The 23,414-nt window shown below is 45.0% G+C and overlaps 1 protein-coding gene across 2 annotated transcripts in view; it reads right to left on the reverse strand.

Moving 5' to 3' along the window:
• The window catches only part of plod1a (procollagen-lysine, 2-oxoglutarate 5-dioxygenase 1a), a 42,921-nt gene extending 21,912 nt beyond the window's left edge, over positions 1-21,009 (reverse strand). For both annotated transcript variants that reach the window (XR_011927128.1, XM_072449317.1), the window contains exons 1-7: positions 20,855-21,009; positions 19,390-19,481; positions 18,566-18,699; positions 16,890-17,053; positions 12,021-12,133; positions 10,881-10,944; positions 2,672-2,769 (exon numbers count right to left, since the gene is read on the reverse strand). Coding sequence is in view for 1 of the 2 variants with exons in the window: in XM_072449317.1 (XP_072305418.1) it covers positions 2,672-2,769; positions 10,881-10,944; positions 12,021-12,133; positions 16,890-17,053; positions 18,566-18,699; positions 19,390-19,481; positions 20,855-20,987 (798 nt within the window). In the remaining variant the exon portion in view is untranslated. The remainder of the gene's footprint in view (positions 1-2,671; positions 2,770-10,880; positions 10,945-12,020; positions 12,134-16,889; positions 17,054-18,565; positions 18,700-19,389; positions 19,482-20,854) is intronic.
• Between the last annotated feature and the right edge of the window lie 2,405 nt (positions 21,010-23,414).

Here is a 23,414-nt window from a genome sequence, read left to right on the forward strand (position 1 = left end):
CCGGGGGAGGTTGGGGACATTGAGTCCGAGTGGACCATGTTCTCCGCCTCCATTGTTGATGCGGCTGCTCGGAGTTGTGGTCGCAAGGTCTCCGGTGCCTGTCGTGGCGGCAACCCCCGAACCCGGTGGTGGACACCGGAAGTAAGGGATGCCGTCAGACTGAAGAAGGAGGCCTATCAGGCCACTCTGGCTTGTAGGTCTCCGGAGGTCATCGACGGGTATCGGCAGGCCAAGCGAGCCGCGGCTCGTGCTGTCGCAGAGGCAAAAACCCGGGCCTGGGAGGAGTTCGGGGAGGCCATGGAGGAGGACTATCGATCGGCACCAAAGAAATTCTGGCAAACCGTCCGGCGCCTCAGGAGGGGGAAGCAGTGTCTCACCAACACCGTTTACGGTGCGGATGGAGGCCTGCTGACCTCAACTGGGGACGTCGTCGGACGGTGGAAGGAATACTTTGAGGATCTCCTTAATCCCTTAGTCACGTCTTCCGAAGAGGAAGTAGAGACCGGGGACTCGGAGGCTGGCTCATCCATCACCCAAGCTGAAGTCACTGAGGTTGTTCGCAAACTCCTCGGTGGCAGGGCTCCAGAGTACCTAAAGTATCTGGATGTTGTAGGACTGTCTTGGTTGACACGTCTCTGCAACATCGCGTGGCGTTCGGGGACCGTGCCTCCGGACTGGCAGACCGGGGTGGTGGTCCCTCTGTTCAAGAAGGGGGACCGGAGGGTGTGTTCCAACTACAGAGGGATCACACTCCTCAGCCTCCCGGGTAAGGTCTATTCCAAGGTACTGGAGAGGAGAATCCGACCGATAGTCGAACCTCGGATTCAGGAGGAGCAGAGTGGTTTTCGTCCCGGTCGTGGAACACTGGACCAGCTCTATACCCTCCATCGGGTGCTCGAGGGCTCATGGGAGTTTGCCCAACCAGTCCACATGTGCTTTGTGGATCTGGAGAAGGCTTTCGACCGTGTCCCTCGGGGTGTCCTTTGGGGGGTGCTCCGGGAGTACGGGGTCCGGGGCCCTTTGCTCAGGGCTGTCCGGTCCCTGTATGACCGGAGCAGGAGCTGTGTTCGCATTGCCGGCAGTAAGTCAGACCTGTTCCCAGTGCATGTTGGACTCCGCCAGGGCTGCCCTTTGTCACCGGTTCTGTTCATAATTTTTATGGACAGAATTTCTAGGCGCAGTCAGGGGTCGGAGGGTGTCCGGTTTGGGGACCACAGGATCTCATCTCTGCTGTTTGCAGACGATGTTGTCCTGATGGCTCCATCAAACCCGGACCTGCAACATGCACTGGGACGGTTTGCAGCCGAGTGTGAAGCGGCTGGGATGAGAATCAGCACCTCCAAATCCGAGGCCATGGTTCTCGACCGGAAAAAGGTGGCTTGCCCTCTCCAGGTGGGTGGGGTGTCCTTGCCCCAAGTGGAGGAGTTCAAGTATCTCGGGGTCTTGTTCACGAGTGAGGGTAGGATGGAGCGTGAGATCGACAGGCGGATCGGTGCAGCGGCTGCAGTGATGCAGTCGCTGCATCGGACCGTTGTGGTAAAGAGGGAGCTGAGCCGAAAGGCAAAGCTCTCTATTTACCGGTCGGTCTACGTTCCTACCCTCACCTATGGTCATGAGCTTTGGATAGTGACCGAAAGAACAAGATCGCGGATACAAGCGGTCGAAATGAGTTTCCTCCGCCGTGTGGCTGGGCGCTCACTTAGAGATAAGGTGAGGCGCTCGGCCACACGGGGGGAGCTCGGAGTAGAGCCGCTGCTCCTCCACATCGAGAGGAGCCAGCTGAGGTGGCTCGGGCATCTGTTTCGGATGCCTCCTGGGCGCCTCCCTCGGGAGGTGTTTCAGGCATGTCCCACCGGGAAGAGGCCCCGGGGAAGACCCAGGACACGCTGGAGAGACTATGTCTCTCGGCTGGCCTGGGAACGCCTCGGGATCCCCCCGGAGGAGTTAGAGGAAGTGTCTGGGGAGAAGGAAGTCTGGGAGTCCCTGCTCAGACTGCTGCCCCCGCGACCCGGCCCCGGATAAAGCGGCAGAAGATGGATGGATGGATGGACTTTCCAATTCTTCATCAATCAAAACTAAATTACCTTCTCTTTCCCATTCATGAAGTCTGGATTATTAATGTAATTGTATAATTGGATATTATTCTGATTTATATGGCTAAATAAAGATTTTATTCAGAGGGTTATAACGGTCATTGCTTGGTTTAATTTCTTGATTATAATAACTCCATATTTGGAAATATCAATAAAATGCTCTTTCTCAAAGCCAAAGGATTCCTTCAACATATGTTGAAGGAATTCTTTTACAACTTGGTAAAAAAAACACCTTTATTTCTTTTGTAATCCAAAACTTTGATCATAAACCATCAAGTTTAAGATCTTAACATCTTAGTTTGTTTGTATGTTTTGATTAGCTCCTTCCAGGTCGTGAGCACAGAATTTATTTATTTGAAATTTCAATAGAAATGAGCAAATCTGCAAAAGAAGCTTAGGGGATAAAAGCATTTTGAGATGCAATAAAAACCTCTACAAACTTGCATGAGATTTTTTAATTTTTTAAGCAGTTCAGATTTCAGTTTTTGATGTTTTTTTATCCGACCCGTCTAAACAAATTAGGACTCAGTGTGAAAATGCTGTCTCGCTCATGTGTGTGATAGGAGTGTCTGTCAAACCTTTGTGGGCCCATTGCCGTGGACCAGGACAGGTAGAGTGTCGTACAGCACGTTTCGCGCTCGCACACGGCTGTCTTCAAACTTCAGCACCACGTCATCTGAAAGACACTGCAGGTCAAGTCTCAGCTCCTGGTAAACCACCACTGACAATACATGGTACTAGTACCTGCCTACTTTTTGGGATATGCTGCATTCATTATTCTCTAGAACCATAAATTAGTAAAACAATAATCCTAAATTTTTGTTAAAGGTGTAACTTTGCTGCTTCACAACTTTTCAGGTGGAGGTTCTGTCACCTACACTTTGCAGGGAGTAATGAGAATGAATAAAAGTCAGGGCCTCTATTTTTCTAGAAATAAAGTCAGATCAACAGGACGACATTTATAGAGAGAAAACTATTTTTTCTTTGTGTGGCTGTCGTAAATTCCTTCCATAGTGAAGGAGAACATACATGCCACTGTAACAGGCCTGGCCTCTGTCTGAACACGCGCCTTGTCACAGAGCGGCCCCTCAGCGGCTACACGGCTCCTTCATGGTACGGCCAGATACACCCACCGTCCTACCGTCCTACCTCACAAACCCTACTTACAACCCCCACCCTCACAAACCCTACTTACAACCCCCACCCTCAAAAACCCTACTTACAACCTCCACCCTCATAAACCCTACTTACAACCCGCACCCTCACAAACCCTACTTACAACCCGCACCCTCACAAACCCTACTTACAACCCCCACCCTCACAAATCCTACTTACAACCCCCACCCTCACAAACCCTACTTACAACCCCCACCCTCACAAACCCTATACTCTATGGCTAGTGGCCCATCTCTAATCTGCCATTTTGGGGCAAAGGTTGTTTACAACAGCTCACAGATTTCCTCTTAATTAACAACTCATTTGATGTTTTTCAGTCAGGCTTTAGACCTCATCACAGCACTGAGAATGGGATCCTCTTACAAAGACTAGAGGACTGGGTGGGTTTCACTGGCACCACTCTAAATTGGTTAAGGTCCTATCTGGAAGACAGGAAGTACTTTGGTGACACTCATTGGTGTCTCATACCACATGCCCCTGACCTGTGGGGTGCCCCAAGGGTCAGTCCTGAGACCCCTTTTGTTATACATGCTGCCGTTAGGTCAGTTGATACGCAGCAATAATTTGAAAATCATAATTATGCAGACGAGTCAGATCTATGTTTCACTGTCGGCAGGTGAATATGGACCAGTGGAATCACTCTGTCACTGCATCCAACAGATCAGTGTGTGGATGCAAAACAACTTTCTCCAGCTGAACTCAGACAAGACTGAAATCATCATCTTTGGCCCACAAAAACAAAGAGAAAGTGTTAGCGTCACCTCCAGAGTCTCACTCTGAAACCTACAAATCAAGTTAGAAATCTGGGGGTAATAAAGGACTTAGACCTGAACCTTACCAGCCAAGTCAAATCAATAACATCAGCAGCTTTTTACCATCTAAAAAACATTGCCAAAATAAAAAAATAACCAGATTTGGAGAGACTTATTCATGCGTTTGTCTCCAGTAGATTAGACTACTGTAACGGCCTGCTCACTGGCCTATCCAAACGAGCTGTAAAACAGCTGCAGTACATCCAGAACGCTGCTGCTCGAGTCCTGACTAGAACCAGGAAGTACCATCACATTAGTCCTGTTCTCAGGTCGCTGCACTGGCCCCTGTGGCTCAGAGAATAGACTTTAAAGCAGCTCTGCTTGTGTACAAGTCTCTCCATGGCCTAGCATCAAAGTACATCTAGGACATGTTAGTGCCATATGAACCATCTCGGACTCTGAGGAACTCAGGGACCGCCCTCCTGCTGGTGCCCAGAGTCAGGACCAAACATGGGGAATCTGCATATTAGTTTTATGCCGCTAATATCTGGAACAGTCTTCCTGAAGATGTGAGACAGATTCTACATCTGACGATGTTCAAATCAAAGCTAAAAACAGTTTTGTTTGGCTGTGCATATGACCGAAAGGATTATTTTTTTTTTGCACTCTTTTCTTTCATGTCTTAAAGGCGGTATGGACGATTTTTCGGCGATTTGAGAACGCAGGCGGAAGTGCGCATGCACACTCCCCCGTGCGGACCGATACAACACACACGTGCGTTTGTTTATTAGCGCAACGGAGCGCATCGCATCGCTTGTCTCCCGTAGATTTCTGTCCACCTCTGCGTCAGCTCGAACTGTCTTTCTCCGTCTTCATTTTGTCCCGTACACTGAGGGAACTATATTATGACAGATCCATGCGCTTAGGCACGCTGAAACGTGGGGACGAGCCTGACGTGGCTGCAGGTGAGCGGTAGGTGCGTTTTATGATTGATACGTGGCAGGAGAAATGACTTATCCACGCCACGAGGAAATATGATAAAAAAAAATTGCTGAAAAAAATCGTCCATACCACCTTTAAACTGTTTTGTGATATCTGTAATTTCTTTGTGATTTGAATGCATTTTTGATGAGTTGATGTGTTGAGTGAAGCAGGCTGCTTCAAGCAGGCATTTCATACACCTTGTGTATGAAATGTACTCTACAAATAAACTTGCCTTGCCTAGTGCTGAATAATTTGAGGGGGGGAAAGCTAATTTCTAAGAAGCATTGCAATTTAAGTTTTAATAATAGGATTTATTTTTAATAATAGGATTTATGTTTTAATAATAGTCCGAGGGAGTCAGATCTCTCCTTCACTGTGGAATTCCTCGGGTCTAAGGACAGGTGTGCTTGGGACATTTGTCGAAGGACAGAGCTTTGAAACAGATATTGTTTGCCTTGCCATACAAATCTTGACATTGTTTTATTTCACGCATCAAACAGCTGGTTGGGGATGGAAATTGGAGGAGTCTGAAATAGATATAGAAAAATCTGGGCAAAACATTACATTTTATAGTTTCAATCCTTTGACTTAAACAAAGTATGGTATCAGAGTCCATTTTTCAAGATCTTGTTTTATAGTAGTAAAGAGAGGGGTATATTTTTTCTCTATAATTGCTGATAGAGCTTTATTGAGGACAACACCTATTAAACACCGCCATTTAAATGGATAGGTTTTTCTATAGATCAAAAGGGGAGGCCAGAATATGATAATTAAAATGTTTTTGTACATACAATTTTTATCTGAAGAAAATGTATCACATTGGGTATGGAAATTGTTGGTTTGGTGAAATACAATAGAACATAATAGAAAAAGCTTCAGTTGTAGTCATCTGGACTCAGTTAGAAAAAATAGACGTTTCGACTCTCATCCAAGAGTCATTGTCAATAAAAGAATTTCTCGATCTAAATTCTTTTATTGACAATGACTCTTGGATGAGAGTCGAAACGTCTATTTTTTCTAACTGAGTCCAGATGACTACAACTGAAGCTTTTTCTACTATGGAACACGCCTGGACGAATGAGGGATTACACCGACATATTTCCAAGAATTTTGGGCCTAAAACCTTGGATTTAGTTCGGGAACTCGAATCTGTAGCCAGGAAACTAGCAGACAACAGGAATCACTTGAGGTTCAATCTTAGATGCAGACAGAACAACATGATCCCGAAGAGCCTGCAGATCAAATCACCGGTCAGAGGACACAGAGCAGAGAAGATTTGGAGAAGGAGCCTTATGCAGATGCTCAGTGAAAGGATCCAGGAAAACAACGTCAGAATTGATAAATTGAAAGACAGAACAGGAACTTTACAGGAGAAATTAACCAGCATACTCCCTGAAGAAGCTTTCAAAAGAGTGCTGGATTTTACACAGACAGCACAAGAAGCACAGCACAAGAAGAGCAAGGAACGCCAAATCAAGAAGTTCAACATTCTTTTGAACAAAAAGAATGCAGGTGAGGTCGAGCTAGACATTAGGACTGAGACAGACAAATTAGCGACCAGCAAAAACAATTGGATTAAGAACCTATCAGATCGTGTTCTGACACAGGCAGAAAAGGAGGTGCTCTCTAAAGGGCTCAACTTTTCTGTCACCTCTAAACACATCCCTACAGAGGACTACATCACAGCCACTGAAACGGCAATTAGGAACAACAAAATGACTGAATCGGAGGCTGCAGACCTGAGGCTACGTGTCACAGCGACTCTGAAGAGTGCCAAACCACCTCCTTCAAATATCACATCTGAAAAGAGAAAAGCACTTTCAGCACTAGAAAAAGATCATAGCATCAACATCCTCCCAGCAGACAAGGGACGTTGCACTGTGATTCTCAACGCAGCTGATTACGAAGCCAAAGTCCACACCCTCCTCGAGGACACGACCACATACGAGCGCTTGAAAAGAGATCCGACCAGTGGCTACAAGAAGAAAGTGATAGACTGTTTACAAAGGCTGGAAAAAGAGGAAGCGATAGACCGGCCTCTGTATTACAGTCTGTATCCTGGTGAAGCCATGCCCTGCATTTATGCCCTTCCAAAAATACACAAAAAGGATGTTCCACTCAGAACCATAGTGTGCAGCACAGATTCTATCACTTACAATGTGGCCAAGCATTTAACAACTATATTGGCTCCGCTTGTGGGGAATTCGGAACATCAGGTGGAAAACACGCACAACTTTGTGGATAAAGTGAAACATCTCCAACTGGACCCAGATGACCTCATGGTTTCATATGATGTTGTGTCCCTGTTCACCTGCATCCCGACCTCTGATGCAGTAGCAGCAGTGAGGATCAGACTGCAGGAAGACACCACCCTACAGGAAAGGACCAAACTGACACCTGAACACATATGCAAACTGTTGGACATCTGTCTGAACACCACTTACTTTCAATTCCGGGGACAATTTTACAGACAGATTCATGGCTGTGCCATGGGCTCGCCCGTCTCTCCCATAGTGGCCAACCTGTACATGGAGCACTTTGAGAAGAAGGCACTGGCCTCATTCTCAGGCATAGCCCCAAAACTGTGGCTTCGCTATGTCGATGATACGTTTGTAACAATCAAGAAACAAGAGCTGGAAACCTTCTCTGATCACATCAATGCTGTGGACCCACATATCAGGTTTACAAGAGAAGACGCTAAGGAGAATCGCTTGGCCTTTCTTGATTGTTCCACGATCAGAGGAGAGGACAGGAAACTCCAAATAGAAGTATATAGGAAACCTACACACACGGACCAGTATCTGCTCTTTGGTTCCAACCACCCACTACAGCACAAGCTGGGAGTGATCAGAACCTTACAACACAGAGCTCAAGGTGTGCCCACCAGCTCAGAGGGCAAGAAGAAAGAGGAAAAACATGTCCGAAATGCCCTCTCAGCCTGTGGTTACCCCGCTTGGGCTCTCAACAGAGTGAAGAGAACCAAGAAGCAGGACAAAAGGGAAACTGAACAGAGAAGGAAGGGTGTTTCTATCCCTGTGTGTCTATGTGTCTGGCCTGTCGGAAAAACTGCAGAGAATTTTTAGACAACATGAAGTCCCTGTTTATTTTAAACCAGGAAACACTTTAAGACAAAAACTGGTTCATCCTAAGGACAAGTTGCCGACTCAAAAACAGAGCAATGTAGTTTACTCGATCCAATGCAGTGAAGAAAGCTGTAAAGAACGTTACATAGGTGAGACGAAACAGCCTCTACACAAGAGGCTTTATCAGCACAGAAGAAATACAAGTTCAGGACCTCAGAGTGCCGTGCATCTGCATCTTGAAGCCTCTAATCACTCGTTTGAAGACGGTGAGGTGAAGGTTTTAAGCAGGGAGAAAAGATGGTTTGAAAGAGGAGTCAAGGAAGCTATTTTTGTTAAAAAAGAAAGACCTTCTTTAAACAGAAATGGAGGGCTAGATTCAATCTTCCTGGTATCTATAATGGTATACTGAACCCCTGGAATGGTAGAGGACCAGGACAAGGACATTTAGATGCTAATCAGGTACTCAGGGTGGTTGAGCCAGGGTCTCACAAAGACAGAGAGGATTCTAATAGCCCATTAAAATTCTGAATAGGCTAGCTCGGTAGATACAAGGGGGGAGTTTCTGTTGAAACAAACAACTCTTGCTACTTCAGGAAGGCTCCGCCCAATGGGCGGGTCTTACCACAGAACAGTATTAATATCGGAGTTCTCGATCTAAATTCTTTTATTGACAATGACTCTTGGATGAGAGTCGAAACGTCTATTTTTTCTAACTGAGTCCAGATGACTACAACTGAAGCTTTTTCTACTATGGAACACGCCTGGACGAATGAGGGATTACACCGACAATAGAACATAATGCAATTTTATGTTCCATCCCATCAATTGTAACACCGTGAATTGTTTTTGATTGATATATTGGGCCAATGGTTCCAGGTACAAAGCAACAGGAGGGGGGACCAGACACAGCCCTGTCTCACCTCTCTTATCCTGCCAGTGGATCTGTCGGGTGACCATTGATTTAAATTATTAGTTGGACCATCATAAAGACATAATTTTAATAATTAAATAATCTATTTGAAATTAGTTTACTACTTTAAATAAATAAGGCCAGCTAACAGAATCAAAAGTGTTCTCAGCATCCAGCCTTGTTACAGCTTTGTTCTGTTGTTTTTGTATATTATTCATTAAATATAAGGATTGTCTTATGCACTGTTGCCTCTAAACTGCAAGTGTGTGCCATTGCGCACTGCTCCAGAGCTGTAGAGGAGGCAAGCAGCGCTGCTGGACCCCTGTCTGCCCCTGCCTTAGCTGTGCCTTAGCCCTGACTAGAGACCTGTGGTGGACGGGATTTCCCGTGGGTCAAATGCTGCAGGATCAGGCGGATTTGCGTGGCATAGCTGAGCGGTACGGGGCAGTGCGCGACGTGTATGCCTGTGCGTGGGAGTGCATGACCACTCGCTGTAACAGAGGACCGAGCAGGTGGAGATAAGAGGAGAGCTCGGCGTCAGGTGGATGTATAATCACAGGATAACGCTTTAACCATGTGAGCAGAACAACACTGATGAAACTTGAAGGCTGGTTTATGCTTCTCCGTCAAATCTATGCAGACCTCCGCTACGTACATGGCAGCAAACCAGAAAGCTTGCGGCACATACACAACAAGAGCCACAAGATTTGCAATTAGCCAGTGTGTGTGTCAGGGAGGTCAGCGTGGATTTGACGGAGAAGCATAAAGCGGGCTCAGCACGATGTTGAGCGCAGTCTGTGAATTAGCTTTTTGGTGTCATATATTTCGCCATCTGTTTCAGTGGTATTATTTCAATTCAGTTTATTTTTTTGTTCGGTGCGGGCCACAAAGAGTAGGCTATACGCCCACAGAACATTAGGCTCCTGCTACACAGGTCATGAACAAGATTTTTGTCTTTTTCATTTTAAGTGGATTAAAGCACTTAATTAAATGTAACTGAACTGAAATTACTGCTGTAATTTAATTATTTTAATAAAGCATATAACTTGGACGGATGTGATACTGGCGTGACCACAGCATCTGATGTTTCTCACAGTGTTGTCTTGCGTTTGTCATGATCATTGTGAATTAAATTTGGGAGTATTTGTTCAGTTCTTTTGGACATAATTGATTGATTCACTTAAGTCTATTGTGCCTATATCTGCTATCAGTGAGTTTTGATCTCTGTTTATTGAAGATTTAAAAAAAAAGTATATTCTGGAGTAGATTGTGTGTGGATTAGAAAAATGGCTGTATTGGCATGCACTGAGGTTCATCTCCCTTCAGATGTCCATCAGTCCTATATTCTTCATTCATTTACAACATTTGTTAGCTTTAGCTGTTTGGTGTGAAATCATATTGCAACTGCTCTCGTGTGTTTACCTCTGTATAATGAATAGTCAAAACAATGGTTTGCTTTTTATCTATATCGCTTAAATGTGTTTGATATTTTCTGCGCTCTCTCACTTCCCTTGGGCTCTTGATCTGAAACCAAACCCAGACCCAAAAGAGCTCTAAAGAGGCCTTGATCCACATCTGAGCCTTTCCTTGGACACGTAAGACTTGAGAGTGGCGGATACTGGAAGAGTTGAATTAAAGTCAGGTTCCATTGGATTATACTACTAGAATTAATCAAAGCTGAATTCTTCAAGGCCGGTCTCAAAACCACAACCAGTCTAGAGTATTATGACACTATTGCCATTAAAGGGTTGGACAAGTACAGCGCAGAAAATGCAGTTTAGAACAGAACCGAACCTGAAGTGTAATGCAGCAAGTACTATATAGTTGATCATGTTTTGATGCTACTTGTACTAAGTGTGGAGTGTCGAAGAGGAAAACTCACCCAGTGCTCCAAGGAGGTTCTGGAACAGTCTGCATTTACTGTCTAATGTGATGTTGATGGATTTCTGAAATATGAAAAGGCATGTATTTTATTAATATGAATTTATAGCATGGGTGGACATGTATATATTCACTAACACTTTTGTTTAAAAAACTATCTGCTTTCATATTGTCCAAATAATTAGGTTCAGCTCAATTTATTTAATTTAGTTTAGTTATTCAATATTTAACACCATACATACATGATGCATTTTAAAGAATAAGTATTAAGTATTTGGCCTTAATAATATAGACGTATTCATTCATTTATTCAAGTAACCATTTATCAGTTGTATGGCACGGTTCTGTGAGGAAACAACATATTGATTAAAGTACAGCAATAATAACCCATTCTTTAACTCCCTACACCTATACGTTGTGGTGATAAGCTACTTTTTACATTGATGCCCCACGAAGGGCCTTTTTTCAGAAACAGGACTGGTGATAGGCACATTATGTTCTGATAAGCAGTATTTTGAGGCTTTTAATGGGACAATATTAGTTAAAGGAGCACAATGCAACGTTTTGCACAACTCAATGGAGATATTAAGTTAAGCCATACTATCTTATCTTCATGGTGAATGTTCCATAGTATGGCTTTTAAATTCCACCCAGGTTTTTAGTAGTTTTTCCTGGCCAAAAAGAAGGGTCTAAGGACAGGGGACCCTGGGACATTGCCCCTCGTCCCTATGGACATTGTTTAATTAGTTTTTCACTGTCGCCCTCCGAGACAGCTGCTGTTGTGATATTGAGCCTATTTATGAGTCACGTCTCTGGGGAAGCACCTCTTGCTTCTCATAGCTCATAAAAATCCCATCCTTAATGAAATGGATGCTTTTATTTTAGACTATTCATTCATTAATTTTAATGGTCCGTAACAGACTATGTCTCTTGGCTGGCCTGGGACGCCTCGGGATCCCCCTTGAGGAGTTGGAGGAAGTGTCTGGGAAAAAGGAAGTCTGGGAGTCCCTGCTTAGACTGCTGCCTCCGCGACCCGGCCCCGGATAATGGATGGATGGATGGTCCGTAACTAAAGAGTGGCATTCTGCATGTAAGGAAACAAAACATAAACACATAAAAATAAAAGTCCACAAGTACTCACTCTTTTCTCTGGGTCAATGTAGATCTTGGTGTAGAAAAGCTGGTCACTGTCACTGTCTGCTCCAGTCCAGTCTGACACCAACTTCTTCACAGTGGGGAGGAAGCCCATGAACGCTGCAGGGGACAACAACAGTCAAGAGACTCAACCATAAATAGGTTGAGTCTAGGTTTGACTAAATCAAATCAAATCAATTTATTTTTGTAAGGCCCAAAATCACAACAACAGTCGCCTCTGAGGGCCGAATCACTAGATTAGATGTGTTTAACTATTTATTAAAGGATTTAACTAGTTTCACGTTATTTCTGATTCTAGAATCCTCTGGAATGGAGGCAACTGGGTACGAAATGAACATGGACATTTTTTTTAAATAACTGAGATCAGATCTAGCCTTAATGCAAATGGTGTTAGGTTTTTATACAAAACACAAGCAATAATTTAAAATGTTTGGTGGTTTGGTGTAGAACAGGCGGTTAGTTTGTTTTTTTCAGTTACAAACTTACTCCGCACGTCAGATTCTGTAGCAGGTGCGTAGGAAAAAGGCGTGTGTGACGCTAAATGTACTAGGGGGAAAAAATCCCGCACACTGTCTTGTTTGCAAGTGAAATGTTTTTACAGGTGAAGAGGCAACGTTTCAGCAACTTTTACCTGACGAAGGCCCAGTTGCCGGAACATTGCCTCTCCACCTGTAAATAAATTTCACTTGCAAATAAGACAGTGTGCAGGATTTTTTTCCCACGTTACAAAGCCTTAAAATTGTATTCGAGTTTCAAAAAAAGTATAATTTGTGGTCAAATCTGTAGATAAAATGAAAAACTATTGTGTATCTGAGTGGTTTTACTGACAAAACCTTCGGAATTTTTCATATTTTGTAATATTCTGATGTTTATGTTCAACTTTTGCTCCATTTTGGAATTTAGAATGTGGTTTTCACAAACTTTAAATTTACCAGTGGAAAAAGAAAATTGGATTTACAAATGTTTGGGAAAAAAAGATCAAGTTTGCTGCTTTTGGGGGCATTTTTTACAGGTTTCTTACAGCTGAGAAGTGTAAGTAAAATCATGGCTTTTGGTCTTACCATAGTCTAAAACTGTTCAATAATATTCAATTCAATAATATTTTCCATGGGGCCAGATGTTTTTGAGAGCCATTGTAAAGGGGCTGGAATGTACCAAAATTGTATTATTTATATCAAATATCCACAAACAACTCCCAATGGTACTGTATAACAGAAATCGGTTGTTTCAATTAAGTAAATAAGAAAATATATATATATATATTCCTCCGTCACATAAAAGTAGGACTAAGCAAAGACCAAACCAGTATCAATCATAAACCACTTGAACTAGATCTAGTCTTGAACCAAGAGCTCACATCAGGCTTAAACTACATCTTGAACAGGTCTAGAGCTCAGGCTTTTAGATAGAGGGCCGTCTTCCCGTATTTTGGACGGGGTATTTTGAAATGTGGACGGGCATTTTTGAGTGCAAGGGCGGAGTAATTTTTATTAATAAATCTTAGAAAAAAGGGAATATTACCCAGTGGCGGCTGGTGATTTTTTTTTAGGTGGGGCTATTAAAAATTTTGAATTTCGTAGATGTGATTTCCTGCATTCTAGTGCATTTTAGGCATACTTCTCAACCTATTTGTCATCCCAGGGGGAGATAACACCTAGTAAAGCGGGAGATTAACTCCCAGAGCGGGAGGTTTCAATTTATCTCAGAATTAAGAGAAATTAACAACTGAATACGAACAAAAATACCGGAAGTCGTGCAACTGGACTTGTAGGACACATACCCGTTCCACTTTATGCTCGACGGTATGTTTCTGTACTTAACAGACCGTGCAAAAATGGGCCGGTACTTGTATTTACTAGTCCGCAAGTCATCTGAGACCCCACTATCTTTCACGTCGTTCACTCTCATGGTGTGGATGTCCAAGTTGTTTTACAATGAGCTTTTCCTCAAAAGTTCTTCTTCCAAAGGGATGCAGATGTAAGGATTTGACTGAATTTGGGCCGACGTCGCCATTTTACACGCTGCTGGAATGAAAACACCTGTTAACAAGCAGCTTCAGTGGTGCATCTTGGTACTTTGGGGCGCTAATCTTCAGCGCCCCAAACCCATGAAATTCCTCGACGATGATTGGCGAATGTGTATTCGTTTTTGCCTAGCAGCAGGGGAGCCGTTGGCTTAAATACAACACAATGGGGCTGATCGAACAGGAGCCCCGGCAAGATAGCCTATTGGCTACTACACCAAAAATGATAAACGTGCACGTTTTAAACATGGAACTTGAAACTATGTAAATATAATTCTGGAGAGTTCTAAACCCATAAAGCAAAATCATCAATAGCATCTAATTAACACAGGGTTTTTTTTTCAAAATGAGAGATTATTTAGAAAATAAAATAAAATAAAAACAGTCAGGTCAGCTGGGGCGACGCCCCCTATGGGCGAGCTGCCACTGAATTATCATTAAAGGTCCCATAACATGTCAAATCAACTTTTCAGAGCTTTTAACCTTCTTACATTGCTATTTGTGCTTCATATATGTACCCAGAGAGACTATATCCTTTCCTCGAATCTCCAAATTGACGGGGGGTGGGTGCAAGACCGTGTCATAACCGCAGGCGCGCATCACCATCCCCCCTCCCCCCTCTCCATCCCCCTCCCGCCTACCACCTCCCGCCCCCTTCCCCCGGCTCCGCGCTGAGGGGGGAAGGGGCTATTTAAGTTAGCAAACATGACTTCTTTTGTTTGTTTGCTGCTGGACACAGCTCGTTATTTGTCGTCAACATGCCTGGTTTGAGAAAATGTGTTTTCGGCTGTAAAAATTGCGTCAAACTCTTTACTTTGCCGAAAGATGACACAGTACGTGAAAAGTGGCTGTGTCCACTCTGTCACCTCTGCCTCTGTTTACACGTCCCACCGTCTCCGGGGTGGGCGGGGCACACACGCTCTCGCTGAGACTACTTCACGGGTTGGGCGGGGGAGCCAGATCGCTCTTCGCAAGGGTGGGGGCGAATATCAAACCAAGCCGTTTGCATTTCCGTGTTGGTGAGGGGGTCCAAGGTATGGGTGATATTTCTTAACTATTATGTCATGGGTGTTGCACAACCCTTATTATTATCAATTATACACTTAGGATAGACTACGAAACGTGAAAAAAGCATGATATGGCACCTTTAAATCAGGCCGGGAAGCGTTTGACGATAGTCCGCCATGGTCCGCGCCATGACAGTTTAGTGTTTACAAGTGAAAATTTGCATGCTGCGCGCTGATTGATCAATGAAATGTGTGTGCTCGGCTCTGATTGGCTGCCGAGCCCTGGTCCGGAGAATTCCAAAGCTACACATTTCCCGAAGCTCCACATTTTTTCGCGCACTTTGACAGAATTTAATCGAAACCTCATTAAATTGACGAAGATCGCCGAAACTAGGTAAGGCGCGCTGGATTTGCGCAAGGTTATTTTTACCTGTCAATTGACAATAGCGTAGACGACTTCCATTCTGGTCCCAAATGTTTATTTGGCACCTGTTCACCAGATCACCGTCCGTGATTTCCACAGCCCATGTACAACCACAGGCAGCAATTATTGTATTAGTTTAATGCTGAAACTATGTGTCAGATTTCATCTTCATATCCAATTTTGAATCCTTACCCAGTATTTACATTCACATTGAAGGGACAGACTTCCCCCATTTGTTGCTGTCCATTCAGTCCACACTAGCAGCAGCTTTCAACCCCACAGTATATTCTCCAAAACATGAGGGGAAACTTGCTGGGCAAAGTTTGCACAGAAATGTTAGATTGTTCCCATCCTCACTGACCTTATCATAAAACTCACGTAACTGCTTGTAGCAGGGCGAATCATTGCTGCTCTGTTGACTTCACGTTGCGGTCGCGTCAATGCTGCTTTTTGTTTTGATGCGCAGTGTGGTGCGACACGCGAAATCTCTCTGTCTCTCACACTTGCCAGACATAGGCTCTTTTTTAACGAAAATAAAAAGAACGAAGGTGCCGTTCACAGACACCAGAATGAACCCGTTCACATTATCGTTCTTCAGCAGTAATACAGTTCGTTCAGTTCACGTTCACAAAAATTATGAACGCGTTCATGAACTTTCGTTCAGGTACAACACTGGCAATGTGGTCCGGCCTAGGGCCAATTTTACCATTTCGGGCCAGACCATGTTGGTAAGTAGACAAGCACCTGCATCAGAAACACAGTTACATTGTGCATCTTTAAAATCAGAACCTGCCATGATAAAGTATAAAACTGTCAGTTACAGCTGAATGTTGAATGTAATTTCTTTGGAGAACAATGTAAATTCAGTTAATTGATCAGAATCTAAATCCTGCCTCCTTCTCCTGCTCTTCTGCTGCTGTTCTGTCCTCTTTTCCCTTCTCATTCTAATAACCAAGTAAACCAACACTAAAGAGAATACAGGTCTGAATATATGTCTGATTTAGATATATTAACGACACTAAAATGTGAATGAAACCATCTGAAAAGTCCGCAACTAAATGATCCCTGAATGGATTGAGACTAAATAAAACTCCCAAAGAGCTAAAATCTCCTCTGTTTGGCGGAGGTCAGGCACGATGTTCCTCCTGCTCTGGAGCAGTGCCCAAGGAGCGCAGAGGATGGACACTCAAGGAGCCTGCAACTTGAGGGTTCACTTAAAAGAGGGCGAGACAGGCTAACAGAGCAGCAAAGTGAAGGTCAGATTTCATAGCGATGAGCAGCTGCTCATTTTCTAATAAAAAGTGAGAGGGGCGTGACACCCATGATTTAGACAGAAAACGTCTTGACTAACTAGGAAACATTTTTAAATAGAACTACAATAGTAAATTATGTTAAAGTCACCTCCAGAGCCGAGGAAGCGGTTGCCTAGGACAACGTGGGGGTGCTTGTCCTCCAGCAGCCGGAGGGGCCAGAGCAGGCTCTCAGAGGAGAAGAGCAGTTTGTGTCCAGCCAAGGAGAACTTCTTCAACAGCTCCTTGGGTCCAGAAGCGAAGACCGTATCATAACTGCAGAAACGGGGGGAGAGAGGGTCAGAAAGAAGGAGAGAAAGTCAGAAAGAAGGAGAAGAGAGGGCTAGGAAGAAGGAGGAGAGAGGGTCGGAAAGAAGCAGGAGAGAAAGTCAGAAGGAAGGAGAACGGCAAGTTAACAGGAAGGAGAATAGAGGGTCAGCGAGAAGGAGAACAGAGAGTTAGCAGGGAGGAGGAGAGAGGGTCAGCAAGAAGGAGAACAGAGGGTCAGCAAGAAGCAGAACAGAGTTAGCAGGAAGGAGGAGAGGGTCAGCAAGAAGGAAGAGAGAGGGTCAGCAAGAAGGAGAACAGAGTTAGCAGGAAGGAGGAGCGGGTCAGCAAGAAGGAGGAGAGAGGGTCAGCAAGAAGGAGGAGAGAGGGTTAGCAAGAAGGAGAACAGAGGGTCAGCAAGAAGGTGAACATTGGGTCAGAAAGAAGGGGAACAGAGGGCCAGCAAGAAGAAGGAGAGAGGGTCAGAAAAATGAGAATAGAGGGTCAGCAAGAAGGAGAACAGTGGGTCAGAAAGAAGGAGAACAGAGGGTCAGAAAGAAGTATTTTTGAAAGAACCCAAAGATGAGCTGTCTCTTGAATACAACTAGTGTGTGATCCTTGATGAAAATTATAAATGTCTCCATACCAAATTGTGGGACATTTCAGGCAACGCAAATTTTGATGGAGACAATCAGGTAAAGGGGACTTCTACCAGAAAAGGTCCAAAGTGCTTGTGCCCCACTTTTCTAACAAAAAACTTCAAAGTAGCCTAGTGCTATTTCTGTAGTCACATCACACAGATGTGAAAACAAAAGGCGAGTCCGGCTTCCCAATCAGAGAAATGTGATTCATATTTCTAGTGAAAAGATAACGCTCCCAACTGAAACTACTTTGAAACTTGCTGTGCTAAATGTCAGATCCTTGTGTAACATATCGTTTTAATCAATAATTGTATTTCTTCTTATAATCTTGATTGTTTTTAACTGAAACACGGCTTGACAAAAACACAGTATATTAAGTTCTAATGGAATCCATGCCACCTAACCTTAAGTTTGAATCTGAAACACAAGGAAACAAATGTTTTAGTGATTATTATTTTATTTTTTTTAATTCAAAGTTTTAGCGCTAAAATAGTTACCCACAGGTTGTCCTTTGGGGTATTTTCATCATTTGAGTATGTATCCTTTAAAAATCTGGAACATTCTTCGTGAAGATGTGAGACAGGTCTTTGTGATATGAATGCATTTTCTCCTGTTTGTGTGAAGCACTTCGTGTATGAATTGTGCTCTAAAATAAACTTGCCTTGCCTATATACAATACATTTTTTGGCTTGCAGGACCACAGACGTAACATGAATTTGTGCTATCCACTCAGCCTTTTAGATAGTATACATTTTTACTATGGGGATGTTTTTTTTTAGCTATCAGTGATATTGATGATGGCAAATATCAATTATCAGCCACCGCAGCAAGCTAAACATTAAATATTGGTAAGTGTTCAAAAAAATGGGACCTTCCCTACCTGTCACTGAAGAGGACGATGGTGTGTTCGTCTGTCATCTCGTCCACGGCCTGTTTGAGGAGGCGCACCTTCTGGCCCCCGCCCGGAGCAGAGGTATAGTCCCCTCCAGACCATTTCTCGCCACGACCTAGGACCTAGGACCAAACACTTCAGGAACTCGAGGATGTTTTGTAGTTCATCTTACGTATTTCATATGAGAAAAGGTTTCAAAGATAATCTTATAAATCAAGATGTCGATGAAACCTTTTCTACCATGGAAAACTCCTGGGCCATTGAGGGATTTGGCCATTTAGTTTCATTAGCTTTTCACGTCTTTGTAGTTTCCGAATTACTTCTAGTCAGAGCTGTATTTTAGTGCCGTACCTACACGTCACAGTAACTGTGACACTTCTCAGCAAGGCAGACGACTACCAAACGACTACCAGACGACAGCCAAAACCAAACTAAAATACAGGTCTGACGACAAGAAAATGGTTCCCAAACGATGTATGTTATAGGTACATACTTCTTGTGTTGAGGTGTTTGAGTCAAGTCCTGCTTTGTGGCCTCAGTGGTTTAGTCCTCCTCAGTCCTTCCCATAGTTTGAACCAGGGGTGTCAAACATGTGGCCCATAGGCCGCATCCGGCCCCCAAAATGTTTTAATCCGGCCCGCAAAACATTTCTAATTTATATTTATTAAGTTCCAATAGATATGTAGCATGTTAGCACGTCCCAATGGTCTGGACAATGGTATGGTGGTCTGGACAATGGTCTGGTGGTCTGGACAATGGTCTGGACAATGGTCTGGTGGTCTGGACAATGGTCAGCAGGAGGACAGTTGTACCTTCACAGTGTAGTTGAAGTGCTTGGCTGATCTCAAAAAGCGCCTGAAGCCATCCGTTTCTTTGGTTGCCACGGTCAGCACAACAAGTTTATCTGAACAGATTAAGGGAACACGTCTATAACAACTTTATAAAAGGCTATTTTTTATTATTAAATACAAAACAGACAAATTTCAGTTCTGAATTTAGTAAGGCCTATGAACACTCAATTATTACACCAGTTGTTCAGGATTTTTATTTGAATTTATTTACAGAGAGAGAGAGACCGAGAGAGAGAGAGCCCGAGAGAAAGAGACCGAGAGAGAGAGACCGAGAGAGAGAGCCCGAGAGAAAGAGACCGAGAGAGAGAGACCGAGAGAGAGAGCCCGAGAGAAAGAGACCGAGAGAGAGAGACCGAGAGAGAGTCCGAGAGAGAGAGACCGAGAGAGAGAGACCGAGAGAGAGTCCGAGAGAGAGAGAGACCGAGAGAGAGAGACCGAGAGAGAGTCCGAGAGAGAGAGACCGAGAGTCCGAGAGAGCGTCCGAGAGAGAGACCGAGAGAGAGAGCCCGAGAGAAAGACCGAGAGAGAGACCGAGAGTCCGAGAGAGAGTCCGAGAGAGAGAGACCGAGAGAGAGAGCCCGAGAGAAAGAGACCGAGAGACCGAGAGAGAGAGAGCCCGAGAGAGAGAGACCGAGAGCGAGTCCGAGAGAGAGAGACCGAGAGAGACCGAGAGAGAGAGACCGAGAGTCCGAGAGAGAGACCGAGAGTCCGAGAGAGAGTCCGAGAGAGAGTCCGAGAGAGAGAGACCGAGAGAGAGAGACCGAGAGAGAGAGACCGAGAGAGAGTCCGAGAGAGAGAGACCGAGAGAGAGAGCCCGAGAGAGAGAGACCGAGAGAGAGTCCGAGAGAGAGAGACCGAGAGAGAGAGACCGAGAGAGAGTCCGAGAGAGAGAGACCGAGAGAGAGAGACCGAGAGAGAGTCCGAGAGAGAGTCCGAGAGTCCGAGAGAGCGTCCGAGAGAGAGACCGAGAGAGAGAGCCCGAGAGAAAGACCGAGAGAGAGACCGAGAGTCCGAGAGAGAGTCCGAGAGAGAGAGACCGAGAGAGAGAGACCGAGAGAGAGAGACCGAGAGAGAGAGACCGAGAGAGAGAGACCGAGAGCGAGTCCGAGAGAGAGAGACCGAGAGAGACCGAGAGAGACCGAGAGAGAGAGACCGAGAGTCCGAGAGAGAGTCCGAGAGAGAGTCCGAGAGAGAGACCAAGAGAGAGTCCGAGAGCCCCAGTGAGAGAGACCGGTCCACGTCAGCGCCGTCATGGCGCTGAGCTCTAAAAGTTAGCTCTAAACTTTACATTTCTTTAGAGTCAGGACTTTTCCCGTGTCCACTGCTCGCCTGACCTCCTGCTGTAGACGTGTGTGCACAGCCGGCGCTCTTTCGGCTTAGTTTACGTCTCTGAGCAGAATGTAACCAGCGCATTCCGAGCTTTTACCTTCGGGAATCCGTGTCTCCTCCGCGCTCGCGGTAAGAACAGTCCAGAAGAGCAGCGCGGGGCCAAACATCCTCAGCGCAGGGCCAAACGTCCTCAGCGCGGGGCCAAACGTTCTCAGCGTGCGTTGTTGCATTTAGGAACTTTCCATGTAGAAAAATGTCCCGGAGCTGTATGTATGGCTCCACATGGATCTCTCTCTCACTCTCTCTCTCTCTTTCTCTCTCTCTCTCTCTCTCTCTCGGTCTCTCGCTCTCTCTCTCCCTCTCTTTCTCTCTGTTTTCAATGCTTTTTTGCTCTGCAGTCTGCACAAAGTAATAAAAACGCACAGCAGTACGTGTAAAAGTACACTAAATAGAGGGGTATTTGACTGTTTTAGACCTATAACCCACACATGAATTGCATGTACAGTACAGTCTCTGGTCTGCTCGGACGTGAGCAGGAGCACGTAGCCCCAGCAGGGGCCGGGCAGGGGCCGGGCGAGAGAGAAATCACAGTTTGTCACAAAACAGTGAGAGAACAGCTGAGCAAACAAAAGGTTCTTATGGTTTTCTAATCATGAATTAGTTTGGTGGGATAGCACCAGTGGTAAATGTTTGTCGTAATTTTACATCAGCAGAGTAACAGTTTTGGAAGAAAAGTTGAAAAAGAATAGTTGAAAGTGACAGGAAGTAGCGCTGAGTTATACAACAGAATCCCTCTGGCTATGTAATCAATAAGAGACGGTGAGGAGAGAGGAGCGAGACTGGAGGAGACACAGCAAGGAGAGAAGAGCGAGACTGGAGGAGACACAGCAAGGAGAGAAGAGCGAGACTGGAGGAGACACAGCGGGGAGAGAGGAGCAAGACTGGAGGAGACACTGCGGGGAGAGAGGAGCGAGGCTGGAGGAGACAGCGGGGAGAGAGGAGCGAGACTGGAGGAGACACTGCGGGGAGAGAGGAGCGAGACTGGAGGAGACACAGCGGGGAGAGAGAAGTTGAGGAGAGAGGTACGAGCCTGGAGGAGACACAGGAGAAAGGAAAAAGGAGACACAGCGAGGAGAGAGGAGCGAGGCTGGAGGAGACACAGCGGGGAGAGAGGAGCGAAGCTGGAGGAGACACAGCGAGGAGAGAGGAGCGAGGCAGGAAGATACACAGCGAGGAGAGAAGAGCGAGGCTGGAGGAGACACAGCGAGGAGAGAAGAGCGAGGCTGGAGGAGACACAGCGAGAAGAGAAGAGCGAGGCTGGAGGAGACACAGCGAGAAGAGAAGAGCGAGGCTGGAGGTGACAGCCTCCCTCCAAATACAGAGTCCTAAGCCCCAAATACAGAGTCCCGAGACCCAAATACAGAGTCCAGAGACCCAAATACAGAGTTCCGAGCCCCAAATACAGAGTCCTGAGGCCCAAATACAGAGTCCCGAGGCCCAAATACAGAGTTTTGAGGACCAAATACAGAGTTTTGAGGACCAAATACAGAGTCCCGAGGCCCAAATACTGAGTCTCGAGGCCCAAATATAATATATAAATGATGATAATAAATTGCCTGTGGCTTTGTTGATCTCAGTACAAAACTTCTGAACAACAGGACAATCCCAAAACACATGACAGTGATTTGCCTCCTGCTGCCACATCCTCTCCAACAGTCTGCCTCCTGCTGCCACATCCTTTCCAACAGTCTGCATTAACTGTGAGTAATGGGCACATTGACATGGGTTTAGGAAGAAACCAGACACACTTTTCACACAGAATTCCCTCCAAATATGTGATCCTGTGGTTCTCTAGCGAGATGTACATATACTTTCCCACTCTTCATGATCCAGAACAAAGTGACCCTCTCTTTCCCATCCATCATTAAAGGTGCCATAACATGCTTTTTTCACGTTTCGTAGTCTATCCTAAGTGTATAATTGATAATAATAATAAGGGTTGTGCAACACCCTTAACATAATAGTTTAGAAATATCACCCAGACCTTGGACTCCCTCACCAACCCGGAAATGCAGACGGCTTGGTTTGATATTCGCCCCCACCCTTGCGAAGAGTGATCTGGCTCCCCCGCCCAACCCGTGACGTAGTCTCAGAGCGCGTGTGTGCCCCGCCCACCCATGACGTAGCCCCACAGCTGTCTGCTCCGCCGTGCCGCTCCTGCTGCGCGAATGAGTGAGAAACGATAGAACTTCAGATCAACACTACTTTGAGCCGAAATAAATCTGGTGTTTATTCAACAGCGTGCGCAAAACAGATATATCTATAGATCTATGATCTATATATATATATATATATATATATATATAAATAAAGACTTTTATATATATATATATATATATATATATATATATATATATATATATATATATATATATATATATATATATAAAAGTCTTATGTCCATCGCGCTCTTATTTCCTGTTTTTTCGGTATCGGATAGAACTTCTCTCCGTTTATTTTCCCGCAACTGCCACATCAACCTTCACCATTGTGATAATAGTAAAGAGTGCGATATCATTAATGAAGTTTTGGGCCTCTTTGAGCCGTGTTTCGTCGTAAATCGAAGCAGAAAAACTCCGGAATGGGCTTGTGGGGAG

This window comes from Eucyclogobius newberryi, unplaced genomic scaffold (genome assembly GCF_026437365.1).
Source record: "Eucyclogobius newberryi isolate DKJ021-1_F unplaced genomic scaffold, fEucNew1.0.hap1 SCAF_17, whole genome shotgun sequence".
Lineage (NCBI taxonomy): Eukaryota > Metazoa > Chordata > Actinopteri > Gobiiformes > Gobiidae > Eucyclogobius > Eucyclogobius newberryi.